The sequence below is a fragment of the Scyliorhinus canicula genome, chromosome 6 (genome assembly GCF_902713615.1).
Source record: "Scyliorhinus canicula chromosome 6, sScyCan1.1, whole genome shotgun sequence".
In the NCBI taxonomy this organism is placed as follows: Eukaryota; Metazoa; Chordata; class Chondrichthyes; order Carcharhiniformes; family Scyliorhinidae; genus Scyliorhinus; species Scyliorhinus canicula.
The window spans coordinates 93,419,224-93,438,352 of NC_052151.1; the positions used below are offsets into that span (position 1 = coordinate 93,419,224).

At 49.6% G+C, this 19,129-nt stretch overlaps 1 protein-coding gene across 1 annotated transcript in view; it reads left to right on the top strand.

The window, feature by feature from the left end:
• The window catches only part of slc35f1 (solute carrier family 35 member F1), a 450,036-nt gene that overhangs the window by 157,514 nt on the left and 273,393 nt on the right, over window positions 1-19,129 (top strand). The window contains exon 2 of the mRNA XM_038799673.1: window positions 868-1,043. Coding sequence (XP_038655601.1) covers window positions 868-1,043 — 176 coding nt within the window. The remainder of the gene's footprint in view (window positions 1-867; window positions 1,044-19,129) is intronic.

Genomic DNA, 19,129 nt, shown 5'->3' on the forward strand with positions numbered 1-19,129 from the left:
AGATCCCGGCGCGAACTGTGTGCCGCGGGATCCACACATGTGCAGTTGTGCCAGCACCAACGAGGATATGTGCAGTGGCACCGGTGCCCACGCGCGCATGCGCAGTGGCCTCCTTTAACGCGCTGGCCCCGACGCAACATGGCGCAGGGGCCAGTGCATAGGAAAGGAGGCCCCCAGGAACAGAGGCTGGCCCGCCGATTGGTGGGGCCCGATTGTGTGCCAGGCCACGTTAGAGGCCCCCCCGGGGTCGGACTCTCCCCCCCCCCCCCCCAAAGGCCGCCACCCGACCCTTACTCGCTGAAGGCCCGCCGGTCCAGAGCAGGTTAGAACGGCGCCAGCAGGAACATAGAACGATACAGCGCAGTACAGGCCCTTCGGCCCTCAATGTTGCTTTTTTCGTACGGCCGCTCGGCCCATCCGAGCCGGAGAATCACGTGCGGAGGTCCGCCTAGAGCGGCCGTGACCGGCGCTGCGCCAACCACGCCGGCGGCAATTCTCTGCTCTGCGGAGAATCGCGTGCCGGTGTCGGGGCGGCGTGGCGCGATTCATGCGGCCCACCGGCGATTCTCCTACCTGCTGCGGGGTCGGAGAACCTGCCTAAGCTTTTTTCAAATTACACTCCAAATCTACCCATTCTGATAGATTCCCTTTCAGACAGGCAGGCTGATGATTTTGAATGTGGCAAAATAAAATAAGTCATTGAACAATTAGATGTTACAGTAGATTGTAAATCTTTTCAGTTTTATCTCCACCTGAATTGTAAAAATGGCTCCCTCAGGGCCCTTTCGGTTTTGCCAGTCAGTCATCAAAATAATTTATCTTTGGTCATTGAGTTTGCCCTAATACGCAGATCACTTGTTCCTTCAGAGAGCTGCTGCTGTCGCTGGCACTGGGCCAGGTGCTGTCATTGTTGATCTGTGGTATAGGCCTCACTAGCAAGTACTTGGTGGACGACTTCCATGCCAACACGCCAGTGTTTCAGAGCTTTCTCAACTACATCCTCCTGTTCCTGGTTTACACAACCACGTTGGCAGTACGGCAAGGTAGGCAACACTTAACTTCACAAACCCTTTCTCTTTGAAGTGTAAAGGATGAAAAGAAAAATTAATCATCCAACATGTCATTACAATTTGTTTCATATTTTTGGATTAAGTTTAAAAAGTTGACGGTGTCACTTCTCAACCTGTCCATCAACTGGTAGTAATTATGAGATTGTGGTGTTATCCTCTTTTTTGTTCACCAGTAATAATTAAATCATTGTTCTCATTGTCCTGTGTTTATTGACAAAACTCTGATCAATATTATTTATGGCAGGCATAATGGATGGAGGGGAGAGGGGAGATAATTTGATGGATTTTAATTTATGAAAACGCTACAAATATTCAGTACTTGCTTGACCATACTGAACATCAACAACAATGTTGGAACCCCCCTGCCCCTTTGCCACAATACTCTGGAAATCAGCTGCTACTCTGTATCACTGCTGGTCAGCACTAACCCTTTACTTGTCATATGGAGGTCAAATATATGCTTGCCACTAAAGTTTGCTTTTTTTCCAGTCTAGTATAGTGAGCAAGAGGCTCAGACAGGGACTGTACGAATTGAACAGGAGCAGAGAGAGGGAGAGAGTAATTGAAAAGTATGATAAAAAATTATTGATTAAACTGTTTGAGAATAAAGTGAAATAAATAAGCAATGTTCTTTTCATAGCGGGTTGGCCCCCAGGCTTGACAGTGCTTTTAAAGGCTGCATAAATTTCCATTTCAATCTAGCTCGTTAAATTCTTTTTGGTTGGGTCTATCCCAAAAGGGACAATGGTAGCGCCACACAACGCGACCCTCAAAGGTGAAGAAATGACTTATTTTCCAAAAGGACTGTACAGTGGTCACTCATGCCAGTACTTTCATGGACAGATGCATCTGCAGTTGAGGAGTTGATAGTTGAGGAGGGGGCCAAGTGAGTTTTTCCCCTTGTTGGTTCTTTCACCATCTGCTGAAGGCCCAGTCTGACGGAAGAGTGCTTCAGGCTTGGCCAACTTGGTTAGTTGTGCTAACAAGCCATTTTTGTGGTTGCTGGTCTGGCAAAACTGAAATGAAATTACATTGTGCTTTAAAATGCTATGAGCAAATTTCCATGCATGCCCAAAGTTTCCAAAGATTAATCCAAAATTCTTGAATTTTTTGAAGCAGATCTTTCCCGGCCCCACTCACACATACTTATTAAACCTCCAATCACAACCTTCCTATTCCCTTGGTGCTCAATGATCCACCAATCATAGCCACCCATACTCCGTGCTCGCTGATCCACCAATCACAGCTTCCTTTCCCCCTCCATGCTCGCTCGTCCACCAATTCAACCTCCCCATCCATCCTCGCTAATCAACCAATTACAATCGCTCCTCCCATTCCATACATGCTGATCCACCAATCAATGCCTTCCCTTTCCCTCTGTACATACTGATCCACCAATCACAGCTTGCTCTTTCCCATTCTGCACCCGCCCCAGGTACTCTGTGATCCTTCTGTCACAGCCTCCTGTTTTCCTCCGTTCACTTCACCTTATGTGCTCGCTGAACATAACTTTTCTATTCCTCATCCCCTCCTCCATCTGCTCACTGATCTTCCAATCACAGCTCCCCTCTTTCCCACTCTCTGGTGCCGCTCATGCTAGTTACCTAACAGCTTCGTGTTTTCAACCAATCAAACATTTCCCAGGTTATCTGGTGATGTTGGATGTGTTGAGGTCTTGCGAAAGTTGTAGAAGCAAATGTAGTGAGTGGCACGAGGGAACACGGACTAGTAAAACAGTGAGAGGCTGACACTGGAGCAAGAGCAGGCCGCCTGCCGATAACAACTGCTCATGAGTTTAAAAACGTTTAACGGTTGTGTAAGAGTGGGACTGACGTGAAACAAGTGTTAATATCATTTTACTGTATTCATTTTCAAAGGTTGGGGGCAGTGGGGGGTGCCGGGGGGAGGCACTGTTCAGAAGGTCAGGGTGCCTAATGCTCTTACACTGGCCCTGCTATAAGGAACAATGTCTCCCGATTATATACCACTGCGTTGCCACATCTGGTGGGTCTGTCCTGTTGATAGGACAGGACATATCGCCAGAAATATTAATGGAGGTATCTGGGACATTGACTTTAAGGCCTGATTGCATATATCAGATTTATCTGTGGGACAGTTCTCCCAACTGTGGTGCCAGTCTCTAGATGTTAGCGAGCAGGACTTTGCAGAAGTATCTGTGCAGGATGTGTCTATGTTGTTTCCAGTACTTAGGTTGATCCTGGATGGTCAGCTTCATTTTCTGAGTGAATTTAATATCCATAAGATGCTGTGGTGGGATTTTAGCATTAGTCCTGTTCACCAGCCCAGTATAATTCCACTGTGCTACCATTCACCCTGATCGGGTTGTCAGTTTAGGTCAGTTGGCTGGACACATGGCTCGTGATGTAGAGGGAGACAAACAGCGTGGGTTCCGTTCCCATGTTGGCTTAGGTTATTCACGCCTTTTCAACCTTGCCCTTTGCCTGTTATGTGGTGATCCTCAGGTTAAATCACCACCAGTCAGCTCTCCCCCTCAAAGGGGAAAGCAGCCTCTGGTCATCTGTTACTATGGCAGCGTTACCTTACCTACAGTCACAATGTTGAGTGTTTATAACAGGCCTCTCAACAGCCAGTGGGAGATAGAGGAGCAGATATGTAGGCAGATTTTGGAAATGTGTAAAAGCGAAAGGGTGGATGATTTTAACTTTGCCTATATTGACTGGGACTCACTTAGTGCTAGGGGCTTGGATGGGTAAAGAGCATCCAGGAGGGCTTCTTGAAATAATACGTAGATAGTCCAACTAGGGAAGGGACCGTACTGGACTTGGGGAATGAGCCCAGCCAAGTTTCAGTCGAGGAGCATTTCAGGAATAGTGACCACAATTCAGTAAGTAAGATACTGTTGGATAAAGACAAGCGTAGGCCTCGGGTGAAGGTGCTAAATTATGGGAAGGCTAATTATAACAATATTAGGCAGGAACTGAAGAATCTAGATTGGGGATAGATGTTTGAGGATAAATCAATGTCTGTCATGTGGGAGGCTTTCAACATCTGTCATGTGGGAGGCGGCACAATAGCACAGTGGTTAGCACTGTTGCTTTACGGTCCCAGGTTCAATTCCTGCTTGGGTTACAGTCTGCGTGGAGGCTGCACGTTCTCCCTGTGACTGTGGGGGTTTCTTCCGGGTGCTCTGGTTTCCTCCCACAAGTCTCGAAAGACGTGCTGTTAGCTAATTTGGACATTCTGAATTCTCCCTCAGTGTACCGAACAGGTGTCTCAATGTGGACACTAGGGGCTTTTCACAGTAACTTCATTGCAGTGTTAATGTAAGCCTACTTGTGACAATAAACATTATTAATTAAATGTCAGTTGAGAGGTATTTAGGGCCAGCATGTTCCTGTAAGGCATGTTTCGTGAACCTTGGATAACAAGGGATATTTTGAGCCTAGTCCAAAAGAAAACGGAAGCATTTGTAAGGGCTAGAAGGCTGGGAAAAGACAAAGCCTGTGAGGAATATAAGGCAAGTAGGAAGGAACTTAAGCAAGGTGTCAGGAGGGCTAAAAGGGGTCATGAAAAGTCATTGGCAAACAGGATTAAGGAAAGTCACAAGGCTTTTCATACGTATATAAAGAGGGTAGCCAGGGAAAGGGTTGGCCCACTCAAGGAAATTTATGCGTGGAGCCAGAGGAAATAGGTCAGCTACTAAATGAGTCCTTTGCATCTATATTCACCAATGAGAAGGACTTGGTGGGTGATGAGTCCGGGGAATAGTGCGTAGATAGTCTGGGACACATTGAGATCTAAAAGGAGGAGGTGTTGGGCATCTTGAAAAACATTAAGGTAGATATGTCCCCAGGCCTGATGGGATCTACCCCAAAATACTGAGGGAGGCAAGGGAAGAAATTGCTGGGGCTTTGCGAGACATCTTTGTATCCTACTTGGCTAAAGGTTAGGTCTCAGAGGACTGGAGTGTAGCTAATGTTCCTTTGTTTAAGAAGGGTAGCAAGGATAATCCAGGAAATTACAGGTCAGTGGGCCTTACGTCAGTGATAGGAAAATTATTGGAGAGGATTCTTTGAGACAGGATTTACTCCCATTTGGAAGCAAGTGGACATATTAGTGATGGACAGCATGGGTTTGTGAAGGGGAAATTGTGTCTCACTAATTTGATCAAGTTTTTTGAGGAAATGATGAAGATGATTGATGATGGTAGGGCAGTGGATTTCGTCTACATGGATTTCAGTAAGGACTTTGATAAGGTACCTCATGGCAGACTAGTACAGAATGTGAAGTCACATGGAACCAGAGGTGAGCTGGCAAGATGGATACAGAACTTGCTCAGTCATAGAAGACACAGGGTAGCAGTGGAAGTATGCTTTCCTGAATGGAGCACTGTGACTACTGATGTATCACAGGGGTCAGTGCTGGAACCTTTGCCTTTTGTAGTATATATACATGAGTTGGAAGAAAATATAACTGGTCTGATTAGTAAGTTTGTGCTATTAACTACATCTCAGACTGAGATTGATAGATTTATGACCCCAAACAGAATCATGGGATAAGGCCGGAAAGTGGAACATAGAACATGGAACATACAGTGCAGAAGGAGGCCATTCGGCCCATCGAGTTTGCACCGACCCACTCAAGCCCTCACTTCCACCCTATCCCCGTAACCCAATACCCCCTCCTAACCTTTTTGGTCACTAAGGGAAATTTAGCATGGCCAATTCACCAAACCTGCACGTCTTTGGACTGTGTGAGAAAACCGGAACACCAGGAAGAAACTCATGCAGACATGGGGAGAACGTGCAGACTCCGCACAGACAGTGACCCAGCAGGGAATTCGAACCTGGGACCCTGGCGCTGTGAAGTAACAGTGCTAGCCACTTGTGCTACCGTGTTGAGATAGAAGATATCATTGGACGTTGGACGAGGCTGAAAGGGCTGTATAGTCTACTTCAGCTCCTATTTCTTATGCTTTTAATGTTTCATGTCCCAGTGGAACTATTGGGATTGTAACTGAGGGAGCAGTTAGGTACAGGGAGCGCAAAGAACATTGCTACTTATTTATCAATTATTTTATTTTAAATTAATCCAATCAGAAACCATTCACAAGATTACTAATGAGTAACATTTATTTCCAGGATTGGTAAAAGTTATACAGTAATCCCCTGGTTTGCTGTGTTGAATTAGTCTAAAGTAGTTACTCTGCCTTAAATACAATGGAAAGAGAAGGGGAAAAAGTTCTTGCAAATAAATTAATTTTGTGTTTCTTTCAAATTATTACAACATTTAATTCTCATAATAATTTTGTTATTTTAACCATGCTGTCGTAAATTAATTTAGCCAATAAAATATGAAAAAGAAATGGCAGAGCAATTACCTAGACTAATTCAACAAAGCAAGTAGGTTAAACAGGACAAATGTTTTCAATAATGGAAAAAGTGATGCTCATGAGCAATTCCTAGAATGTTTCTTGACTGTTAATGTGAAATAAAACAATTAATAAGCGAGGATCAATCTACTTACTTTGCAATTAGAGCAGGAACCCTCGGTGAGAGAGAGCAGGCAGCAAAGATTCCAGAATGTGCAGTGCACCATTTTCTAGTACAGTTTGAAAATAAGAGTGCAGCATGTGTGAGAATTTCTAATATGCACACTCAACAGGAGGTTTCTCTGCCAGGAGCACCAAATCAGTAAATTACCCCTGCGGAACAATCAATTGACGAGCATTTTCTCACAGCTTCACAGAAAATATCAAAATCAAATTTGCATTCTCTTTAGGTGTTGACAGGAAATACTCCAAGTAACGTATTATTATTGCTCAATAATTTCTGTAGGCATTCATTAAATATAAATACAGCGATATTTACTTTTACACCAAAATCATGTTTCGTTGGTTCAATTAGCTTCCATTGACTTGAATTTCCCCTCCTGAATTGGATAATTTCCTGGCTCCACAATCCCAAAACTGGAGAGAGTGCCCCGGAAGGTCTGATTTTTGGTCTGGAGTGACGCAGTTCTCTGTGAATTGGGATGGCCATTCCCAGAATGAGTGCAGAGGCTGTGGGGTGCAGACATTCATGGGGTGGAAGGCCTATCTCTGAGCTTCGCCGAATGTCCAAGATTTTTAAAAAAGCACTAAAACAAAAAGCAGTCATTCAGACCTCATCTCTCACACCCCCATGCCTCATCTATGCCAACCCATGTCACCTCATTCCCTATCACCATCCCAAATGGCCCCTCAAATATTCCATGCCAACATATGCATCTATTTCCACCCCCCATGGCCGTTCATAACCTCCAAGCGAAGATGTGCTCCTCTAAATCCTCATTGGCCCTTTAAAGCCCCAATGTCAACTTAACACCAACTCATGCCAATCCATGCCCCCCACCCCCACTCCCCATAGATCACTCTTTCCCCTTAAAATCTATTGTTATGGCATGGCACATGGTAAGTTCCGAGCTACCCATATCCCAAAGTAGAACTTGAAACAGTTGCTGGCATGGTTTTGCAATTGGTATGTTGTGAGGAGGTTTTCTGAAACCAGGAAGTAAGTTCTCAGATGAACCTTGATGATTTTATATTAAAGTTAAATATTCAGTAAAATAAAGAAAAAGGGAAAAAAGACTAAGAACACCTGTATACAGTTAGCGGTGCTTTTTAAACATTTCCAAACAGATCTTGCTTAAATAACTCTGAGCTAAACTCCACTATTGATGGCAACAGTCCTTATAGATTTTCTAATTTATAAAATTCCAGTTACTTTACCACACAATGCCCTGCTGTTCTAGGGTTCTCTGAGGGTGACAGAAAACTGGTTTTCATGGATCTGACCTTGTCCATATCCTGTCTTCTTTGAGATCTTACCAGCCACCACACACAGTCTACAATGTTTTCTAAATCTGTTTTTCCTCTTTGATGTTACCCTTTATTTTTTCTCATAATCCTGTAGAAGATTCCTTTTCCTAGAATTGATCAAACCCCTGTTTCTTTTTCCTTCATGGTTACGATATTTTCAAAGTAAATTTACGCTATCTTTACCTCATTTACTTATAATCTACAAATTCCTAGTTAAATTCTCCTGGTTTCCTCCATATATCACCATATCAAACCACTGGCCTTCACACCTTATTTTTGATGTTTGACACCTTTGCAGTTTTTCTGTCTGTAATCCAATTAAACCACTCGCACCCCCACAAGCTTGTTTTCCAGTATATGAGAATATAACACTAATATTCCAAAGGGAAAATCTTAAAACTCTTGCTTTCCTGACACCTGCCATGTCAACTCACCCATTATTTACCATGAACAGGCCTCATGATCAATGCTGAGATTAAGTAAAATAAAGTTCAAAGTTCATATTGCAGATACGAGGTGAACATAGAAAAAAGAAAATTACAGCACAGGAACAGCCTCCCAGCCTGCGCCGATCCAGATCCTTTATCTAAACCTGTTGCCTATTTTCCAAGGTCTACTTCCCTCTGTTCCCCTCCCGTTCATATATCTGTCCAGATGCATCTTAAATGATGCTATCATGCCCGCCTCTACCACCTCCGCTGGCAAAGCATTCCAGGCACCCACCACCCTCTGTGTAAAAAACTTTCCATGCCAATCTCCCTTAAACTTTCCCCCTCTTACCTTGAAATCGTGACCCCTTGTAATTGACACTCCCACTCTTGGAAAAAGCTTGTTGCTATCCACCCTGTCCATACCTCTAATAATTTTGTAGACCTCAATCAGGTCCCCCCTCAACCTCCGCCTTTCCAACAAAAACAATCCTAATCTGCTCAACCTTTCTTCATATCTAGCACCCTCCATACCAGGCAACATCCTGGTGAACCTCCTCTTCACCCTCTCTGAAGCATCCACATCCTTCTGGTAATGTGCGACCAGAACTGCACGCAGTATTCCAAATGTGGCCTCACCAATGTCCTATACAACGGTAACATGACCTGCCGCCTCTTGTACTCAATACCCCATACGATGAAGGCAAGCATGCTGTATGCCTTTTTGACCACTTTATCGACCTGCGTTGCCACCTTCAGGGTACAATGGACCTAAACTCCCAGATCTCTCTGTACATCAATTTTCCCCAGGACTCTTCCGTTGACCATGTAGTCCGCTCTTGAATTAGATCTTCCAAAATGCATCACCTCGCATTTGCCTGGATTGAACTCCATCTGCCATTTCTCTGCCCATCTCCAATCTATCTATATTTTGCTGTATTTTCTGTCAGTTCTCCTCGCTATCTGCAAATCCACCAATCTTAGTATCATCTGCAAACTTGCTCATCAGACCACCTATACCTTCGTCCAGATCATTTATGTATATCACAAACAACAGTGGTCTGAGCACGGATCCCTGTGGAACACCACTAGTCACCTTTCTCCATTTTGAGACACTCCCTTCCACCACTACCCTCTGTCTCGTGTTGCCCAGCCAGTTCTTTATCCGTCTAGCTAGTGCACCATAAACCCCATACAATTTCACATTTTCCATCAACCTGCCATGGGAAACTTTATCAAATGCCTTACTGAAGTCCATGTATATGACATCTACAGCCCTTCCCTCATCAATAAACTTTGTCACTTCCTCATAGAATTCTATTAGGTTTGTAAGACATGGGGCGCGATTCTCCGTGTTTCACGGCAGCCTCTGCGCCCCCTCCCGGGACCCGATTCTCCCCCCCCGGGCGGGGCTAGCAGCGGGGCCCCGTGAAGCACGGCATCGCAGCCTTAGCGACCGTCGCTAAATCCGCGCGCCAAGCGTCACGACGGCTAATGCGCACAATGACGTCAGCCGCGCATGCGCGGATGACGTCATCACGTTGCGCGGGCCGCCATGCCCCTCAGCTGCCCTGCGGACTGATCCTGCGGGGCGGCGGAAGAACAAATAGTGCGCGGGTATCGGACCCGCTGCCCGCGATCGGTGCCCACCAATCACAGGCCCATGCCATCCTTGGCACGGCCGTGGTGCGGCCGTGCCAATCGGTGCCATGGTTGTCCGGGACGGCACTTTGCGGCCGTTTTCACGCGGTATTCGGCCCATCGGCCTGCGGAGAATCACTGTTCGCCGTAAAAAATGGCGAGCAGCGATTCGTGTCGGGGGGCGGCCGGAGGGGGTGGAAATAGCGGAAGACCGTGAAAATTGTCGGGAAGGCCCTCCCGCTATTCTCTGACCCGTCGTGGGCAGCGGAGAATCGCGCCCATGACCTTCCCTGCACAAAACCATGCTGCCTATCCCTGATAAGTCTATTTTCTTCCAAATGTGAATAGATCCTATCCCTCAGTATCTTCTCCAACTTTTTTGCCTACCACTGACGTGAAGCTCACAGTTCTATAATTCCCTGGATTATCCCTGCTATCCTTCTTAAACAAAGGGACAACATTAGCAATTCTCCAGTCCTCCGGGACGTGCTCAAGGATGCTGCAAAGATATCTGTTAAGGCCCCAGCTATTTCATCCCTCATTTCCCTCAGTAACCTGGGATCGATCCCATCCGCTCCTGGGGACTCGTCCACCTTAATGCCTTTTAGAATACCCAAAATCTCCCCCTTCCTTATGCCGACATGACCTAGAGTATTTAAACATCCATCCCTAGCCTCAACATCCGTCATGTCCCTCTCCTTGGTGAATACCGATGCAAAGTACTCATTAAGAATCTCATTCATTTCCTCTGACTCCACGCATAAATTCCCTCTTTTGTCTTTGAGTGGGCCAATCCTTTCTCTAGTTACCCTCTTGCTCCTTATTTACGAATAAAAGGCTTTGGGATTTTCCTTAACCCTGTTAGCCAAAGATATTTCATGACCCTTTTTAGACCTCTTTATTGGGCGTTTGAGATTTGTCCTACTTTCCCGATATTCCTCCAAAGCTTCATGAGTTTTGAGTCGCCTCGATCTTATGTATGCTTCCTTTTTCATTTTAGCTAGTCTCCCAATTCCACCCGTCATCCATGGTTCCCTAATCTTGCCATTTCTATCCCTCATTTTCACAGGAACTTGTCTGTCCTGCACTCTAATCAACCTTTCCTTAAAAGACTCCCACATTTCAAATGTGGATTTACCCTCAAACAGCTGCTCCCAACCTACATTCCCTAGCTCCTGCCGAATTTTGTTATACTTGGGGCGCGATTCTCCGCTCCCCAGGCCGGGTGAGAGAATCGCGGGAGGGCGGCTCTGGCACCCCCGCGATCCTCCCACCCCCCGCCCCCCCCAAAACGCGGCACGCTGCTCGGATAATCGCGGGTCGCCGTTTTTCACGGCGACCCGGGATTCTCCGGCCCGGATGGGCCGAGCGGCCTGCTGTTCCCGACGGAGAGGGGATCAAGGACCACGGCCGTGCTCGGGAGGGGACTGGCCCGCGATCGGTGCCCACCGATTGTCGGGCCGGCGTCTCTAAGAGACGCACTCTTTCCCCTCCGTCGCCCCGCAAGATCAAGCCGCCGCGTCTTGCGGGGCAGCGGAGGGGAAGATGGCAACCGCGCATGCGCGGGTTGGAGCTGGCCAACCTGTGCATGCGCGGCTGACGTCACGAAGGCTCCGCCGGCCGCGTCATTATCGGCGCGTGGCCTTGACGCCAGCGTCAAAGTCCGGCGGCTGTGTTTTTTTTAAAATTTAGAGTACCCAATTATTTTTCCAATTAAGGGGCAATTTAGCGTGACCAATCCACCTATTCTGCACATTTTTGGGTTGTGGGGGCGAAACCCACGCAGACACGGGGAGAATGTGCAAACTCCATACGGACAGTGAACCAGAGCCGGGATCAAACCTGGGACCTCAGCGCCGTGAGGCAGCTGTGCTAACCACTAGGCCACTGTGCAGCCCTCCGGCGGCTGTGTTTGATGAAATGCCGCTCCTAGCCCACCCGGGGGGCGGGGGGGGGGGGAGAATAGGGGGCGAGGAGTGGCCTCCGATGCCATCGTGAAACACTCTGGGTTTCACAACGGCGTCGGCCATTGCGGAGAATTCCGCCCTTGGCCTTTCCCCAATTTAGCACTCTTCCTACAGGACCACTCTCGTCTTTGTCCATGAGTATTCTAAAACGTACGGAATTGTGATCGCTATTCCCAAAGTAATCACCGACTGAAACTTCAACCACCTGGCCGGGATCATTCCAATACCAGGTCCAGTATGGCCCCTTCCCGATCAACCCGTGTGTTTTTCGGCAATGGAGGCAGCCCGCTTGCGGGATTTTCTGGTCCTGCCGTTGTCAACGGGATTTTTTGTTGCCTGCATCCGTCGTCACCGGGAAACATGTGCAACGTCGGTGGGACTGGAATATCCCGCTGGCTTGAACAGCCGGTAAATTCTGTCCTTTATTTTTTTAAAAACACTCTCATTCATAAGAAATCCATTCACTATATGTATATAACTTCAACTACATCCTTATAAGCAACAAACATTTCTTTCATGTGCTTAACCCCATATCATAACAAATATTTCATTCAAGTATTTAATCACTTATAAAAACACACATTGGAATTCGTAGTTCCACTTCAAACAGTCTATAACCACTTAGAGCTGCCATTGAAATTGCGTCATGGAAGGCATCTGATGTGATAATGGAAGGTTGTGAAATTAGTCATGAAGCACTAATGCTCTAATGGCAACCTTCAGGGTTTTGCCAACAGATAAGAGTGAAATAGCAAGCATTTAAAAAATTCTCCATATACTTCTGTTTTAAAACAAAAGAGTAGGAGTGTTAAACAGCTTGTTACAATATCCTGGGGTAGTGCATCATCAATTCTAGCCCTACATGCCCTGGAGTCACAACACCCATGAATTAACCAATAATTCGTATAAAAATACCCAAAGTCTTTGGCCCTTGGTTGCCCAATAATTACAGTCACTAGGCTTGTAAGTTTAAATACAATTACTGTTCACTTATAACTAGACTAAATATGAAAAATACAGTCAACACAGCTGCTAATACCTGACTTCCCTTTAACTACCACCCCTCTGCCCACATACAAAACAGAAAAACACAGTAGGGGGGAAAGTGTGAAAAATAGTGTGAAAAGGATTAAAGTCAAAAATAGGAGTCCTTGTTTCAAATGATGAGTTCTTCAGTCACTCTCTTCACAGTATGAGTGTGGTTTAAAGCCTCTGGCCGAGAACCCATGATGATTTTCCTTGTAGTTAGCAACATTTTACTCCCTACCTTTCAGGAGAGCTCTGGACTAGCCTATTCTGGAGAGACAATGATCTGATACTGGTCTCCGCTTGCACCAGCTGTTTCTGAAGAGAGGGAGTTATCAGATTCTGGGTTCTGCTTCAACAGTTATTACTGCAGAGAGGTGGTTCTCACAGTGGCCTATTGGTGAGAATTAACTGCACATTCCTGGAGTGAGTTGGTTAGATTCCTCCATCCAGCCTGCAGAATTAAAAGTGAAACTAAACACCAACCTTGTGACTCTCAGTAACATTCCAGAGTAATAATACCCAATCAACGCCCGTTGCCGAGCAGAGCACATCTTTTTGGTCCAATTCATTGTCCACCAGCTGAATCAATTAAAGCGAGTCATCTCTGGTGCCTTCCGGTTTCTTCCTGCTAGAATTAAAGTCACAAGCCATTGCTTCTGCTCGAGTTAAGATATAGGCTGCACTAAAGTCACAGGTCCATTACTCATCCGTGGATTAAAGTGTTAATCACAAAAATAAAAGAAAATAAGGGAATAAACAGGAGGGACCCTTACAGGTTTGATAGTTGCCCTTGACATTCCAATGTTCCAATGAACATTAAAGTTAATGGCCGGGATTCTCTGAGCCCGCGCTGGGTCAGAGAATCGCCGGGGGGGGGGGGGGGGGGCGGTGCGAGAATCTCGCCACGCCGCTCCGATGCCGGGCCGCAGATTCTCCAGTCGCCGCTGAAACAGGCCCCCGCGGCGATTCTCAGCACGCGATGGCCGACTTCCCGCCGCAGTCCGCTGAGTTCCGCCAGCGTGGTTCACACCTGGTCCCACCCGGCAGGAGCCCGGACCCGTGACCGATGTGGACATCATGGGGGTCAGGGGGGGATCTGACTCCGGGGAGGGGGGAGAGGGCCTCCACGGGGTCCAGGCCAGCGATTGGGGGCTTCCAATCGGCGGGCTGCCGTGAACTGGAAGGGGCCTAATGTGGTGGTATGATTTGCATAGCTGTCTGCCATTGGTGCAGAACACCGGCTTACCATTGGCCCTGGTCGGTCATGTGCCTCTCGACCGATTGGTTGAGACCAGTCATGTGACGGCTCTCCAATTGGTCAAGAGGCTGAATTAACCACGCCTCCATACCAAGGTATAAATAGTCAGAACGCCCAGCGGTCGTCCATTTATTGTAGTCGACCGCAGGGCTAAGTTCTAGCTTATTAAAGCCTAACTTTTGTACAGCAACTTGTCTCACGTGCAATTGATGGCTCATCAATTTAATAAGCTAGAATTTTGAAGATGGAATTCCGGATCAAGCCCGAATGCCTCCGCATCAGCCCGCAAACTCAGAACGCTTCAGAAATCTTTCAACATTGGCTGGCATGTCTCGAGGGATACCTGGAGTCTGCAACCAGCCCCCCCACCATGGCACAGAAGCTTCACATCCTCCACTCCAGCGTGGGCACAGCAGCCTACGCGATGATCAAGGAAGAGAAAGATTACGATGCTGCCATGCTTAGGCTGAATGGACAATTTTTTAAACCAGTCAACAGAGTATTCGCCCGACATCTGCTGGCCACCAGACAACAGCTCGCCGGTGAGTCATTAGACCAATTTTACCAGGCCCTCGCTATCCTGGGGAGGAATTGCTCCTGCCTCCCAGTTTCAGCTACTGAGCACATGGAACTGCTGATCAGAGATGCTTACGTGGCTGGGATGCAGTCCCCCGCTATCCGCCAGCGGATGCTGGAGAAAGACGACCTCAGCTTAACTGAGGCACGGACTCTCTCCACCTCCCTGGAGGTCGCCGATTTAAACGCCCGCGTCTACGTCCCCAGCCGCGTGGCACCATCCTGGGCCTCCTGGCACGCTTCCCCACCGCCATCCGCCGCTCCCGACCTCCCTCAGGCCTGCGCCGTGGGACGCCCCGACAAGTCCACGGGGCCCCTCTGCTATTTTTGTGGGTTCATGAAACACCCTCGCCCGCGCTGCCCAGCCCACTCCGCCCTCTGTAAGAGCTGTGGGAAGAAGGGCCACTTCTCCACTGTCTGCCAGGCCAAAACGGTCGCTGCTGTTCCGTGCAGCGACCAGGGATCCCCCCCCCCCCCCCCCCCCCTCCGGGCCCTTGCTGGCCCCTCCTGGACGCCGCGCAACTCTCTCACCCCCCCCCGCCTTCGGGCCCCTCCGCCCGGCCTGCGCGCCTCTCTCCTCCGGGCCCTCCCGGGCCCCTCCAGGATGCCGCGCCGATCTCTCCCCCCGCCCCCGGGCCGCTGCGCCCGACCTGCGCGCTTCTCTCTCTCCTCTGGGCCCTTCCGGGCCCCTCCAGCGCACCGTGCAACTCTCCACTCGCCGCCCCTGCGTCTGGCCTGCGCGCCTCTCTGCCCCCGCTCCCAGCCGCTCCGATCGGCCCGCCGGCACCGCTAACCCCGCCCCCAGAAACCACGAGGGCCCCACGAGCGCCATCAACTTGGGGCGCCGACTCTACGTGCGGGCCCTGGGCGTCGCTATCTTGGGGCGCCGACCCCACGTGCAGATCCTGGGCGCCGCCATCTTGGGGCCCCGACTCCACGTGCGGGTCCTGGGTGCTGCCATCCTGGGATCCCAACTCCACGTGCGGATCCTGGGCACCGCCTTCCAGGACTGGCACGCAAGGTCCTTCCAACATCTACTCGGACGACGACGACGAATATGGATTTTCTCCACGGCTCGCGGCCATTCAGCTCGAACAGTCACGTCCACGCACGCTCGCCAAAACAACAACGCTGGTCTACCTCAACGGCCACGAGACGGGCTGCCTGCTGGACTCCGGGAGCACGGAAAGCTTCGTTCACCCTGCGACGGAAGTCGTCCTCCGGATCCCCTCTCCCGACGTGGCGGGCCGCCCCCGGACCCATCTTGCTCCGGAAGCATGTGCGGGTGCATAAGTCCGACCCGTTGGTGGAACAAGTCCAGTTACTCCACGCTAACCCGCAGTATGCGTATGTGGAGTACCCCGACGGTCGGCAGGACACGGTCTCCCTCCGGGACCTGGCACCTGCCGGCGTGCGGACTCCCCCCCCCCCTTCACCACAGACCCCCCCCCCCTGTTTTTGTCCCTCCAGCGCCCCACCCAGGCCACCCCTTTCCCATCCGTGGCATCTCCACAGCCAGCTCGGGTGACGAAGACTGTTCAAGGACCATCGCTCCCAGACTCCAGGACGTCAGCGGAACCACCACCATCGGCTGAACCGACGTCACCTACTCCACTGCGGCGGTCTGCCAGAACGTTACGGGCCACGAAAAGACTGATCGAATCGATTAAAATTACAACAGCTCCATGGACTTTGTTGGGACTTTGTGTAATATTGCTAATTGTCTGGGCCAGTGGGAAGCCAAAAATGTAATAAAAGAAAAGGAGAGAAAATTTTTGTTCTCCCGGCTGCTACTCATACCACCAGTTCTCTCGCCCCCGGCTCTCGTTGATACCCCCCCCCCCCCCCCGCTTCTTTCTCCGCAAGGGGTGAATGTGGTGGTATGATTTGCATAGCTGTCTGCCATTGGTGCAGAACACCGGCTTACTATTGGCCCTGGTCGGTCATGTGCCTCTCGACCGATTGGTTGAGACCAGTCATGTGGCGGCTCTCCGATTGGTCAAGTGGCTGAGTTAACCACGCCTCCATACCGAGGTATAAATAGTTAGAACACCCGGCGGTTGTCCATTTATTGTAGTCGACTGCAGGGCTAAGTTTTAGCTTATTAAAGCCTAACTTTTGTACAGCAACTCGTCTCTCGTGCAATTGATGGCTCATCACCTACCTCCTTCCGCGCGGGCCCGCTGTTCCGTCGCCAAAATGTTGCTCGGCAACCACGCGCATTCGCGGGCGTGGAGACTGCCATGGCGTGCATGCGCGGACCCGCGCCGGCCACGTATCTTGCATCTTGTAGGCAGAATGAACAGATTTGAGTTTGGTGAGTGGGAATTTTTAAGTGTCAATATCCTTTTAAAAATCCGGGGCAGGATTTTCTGCAGCCCCCTCCCCTCCCCCCAAGGCATTTGTTGCGGTGGTGGAAGTTGCCTGCCATCAGCTGGTGACAAAAACTTCTGATCCTGCCAGTGTCAATGGGTATTCGCATTGTTTGCACCCTCTGCTACTGGGGAACCTGTGGCGGGGGTGCCCGTCGGCGGGACTGGAAGATCCCACTGGCGGAAACAGCTGGAAAGTTTTGGCCCTGGTCTGCAGTTAGAACATATCCGGTATTTTCTGTGTAAACAAAGTAAAGGAATTTATTAATGGAAAGTAAGTTTCTTCCAGCCTTAGATGGGGATAAGCAAGCTCCACTGGCGAGAAGCTAACTAGTTCAATCTAGTTGCTGCAGATTCAACGTCTGTGAGATAAATTTAAAGGTCTGGGTGCAGCTTTGCAAACACAGTGTAATTGCAAGCAGAATGAATAGAGATATCAGTTTGGGGAGTGGGGAATTCAGTGAAGGGGGGGGGGAGGAGGTGCTCCTTTTCTCCTATCTCTTTCTTACTTTGGTGCATTGGAAGCAGCTGGTTCGTGAGTAACTACTCTACTTATAACAAATAGTATGGCAGTGCAGCTCGGCTAAGTGGAATGTATAGCCTATGTAATAAATCCTACACATGGACGCAGTGTGTGTCCTATCAAACACGTCTACAGGATGTGCTATCAGCTGCAGAAACCTGGGCCGGGATTCACCCCTACCCGGCGGATCGGGGGGTCCCGGCGTGATGGAGTGGCGTGAACCACTCCGGCGTCGGGCCACCCCAAAGGTGCGGACTTCTCCGCACCTTTAGGGGCCAAGCCCTCACATTGAGGGGCTAGGCCCGTGCCTGAGTGGTTCCCACTCCGCCGGCTGGCGTGAACGGCCTTCCGAAAGGACTTCGCCGGCCGGCGCATGTCTGCGCATGCACCGGAGCGTCAGCGGCTGCTGACATAATACCGGCGCATGCGCGGTGGAGGGGGTCTCTTCGGCTTCGCCATGGTGAAGACCATAGCGAAGGCGGAAGAAAAAGAATGCCCTCACGGCACAGGCCCGCTCGCCGATCGGTGGGCCCCATCACGGGCCAGGCCACCGTGGGGGCACCCCCCGGGAGTCAGATCCCCCCCCCCCCCCCCAGGACCCGGAGCCTGCCCGCGCTACCAATCCCGCCGGTCAGGTAGGTGGTTTAATCCACGCCGGCAGGAGAGGCCTGTCAGCGGTGGGAATTCGGCCCATAGTGGGCCAGAGAATCGCCGCGGGGGGTCCGCCGATCAGCGCGGCGCAATTCCCACCCCTGCCAAATCCTGGGGGGGGGGGTGGAGAATTCGGGACACAGCGTGGGCGGGATTGACGGGATTGACCCCCGGGGGGGTCGGAGAATCCCGGCCCTGAACTCTGGGTTTTGGAACTCAAATTGTGACAGGAGCCACTGCGGTGCATTCACGAGGCAGAATGGAAAGCATGTTTAGGGAGGTGGTCACATTACAGGTTGTTAACATGCAGGCAGGTAGGGAATGGATGACTGCCAGGCAGTCTACGAAAAGCAGGCTGGGAGTGCAAGAGTAACCTGAGACAATCTTGCTCACAAATCGTTGTTTTGCTTTGGAGGCAGTTGTTGCACAGAAGAGTGTAGTTAGAGCCAAGAATGTGGCACCATGGATGGTGTAGTTGCAATAGAGGGGTGGATGAAGAGTGGTAGAGCATTAGTGATAGGGTATTTTTAGTAAGGGCAACAGACAGACCTTTCGGTGTCAGTAGAAGCGACTCCAGGATGGTATGTTGAGTCCCGGGCCTTCGGATCAGAGTGGCTGCAGTGCATTTTTCTGGGGTGGATGCTCAGTCACAGGTCATGGTCCATGTTGATACAATGACATGCATAGGAAGGGGGATGAGGTCCTGAGCAAAATTTAGGGATCTAGGAAGGAGAGAAAAAAACAGGACCTCAAAAGCAATAATACCAGGATTA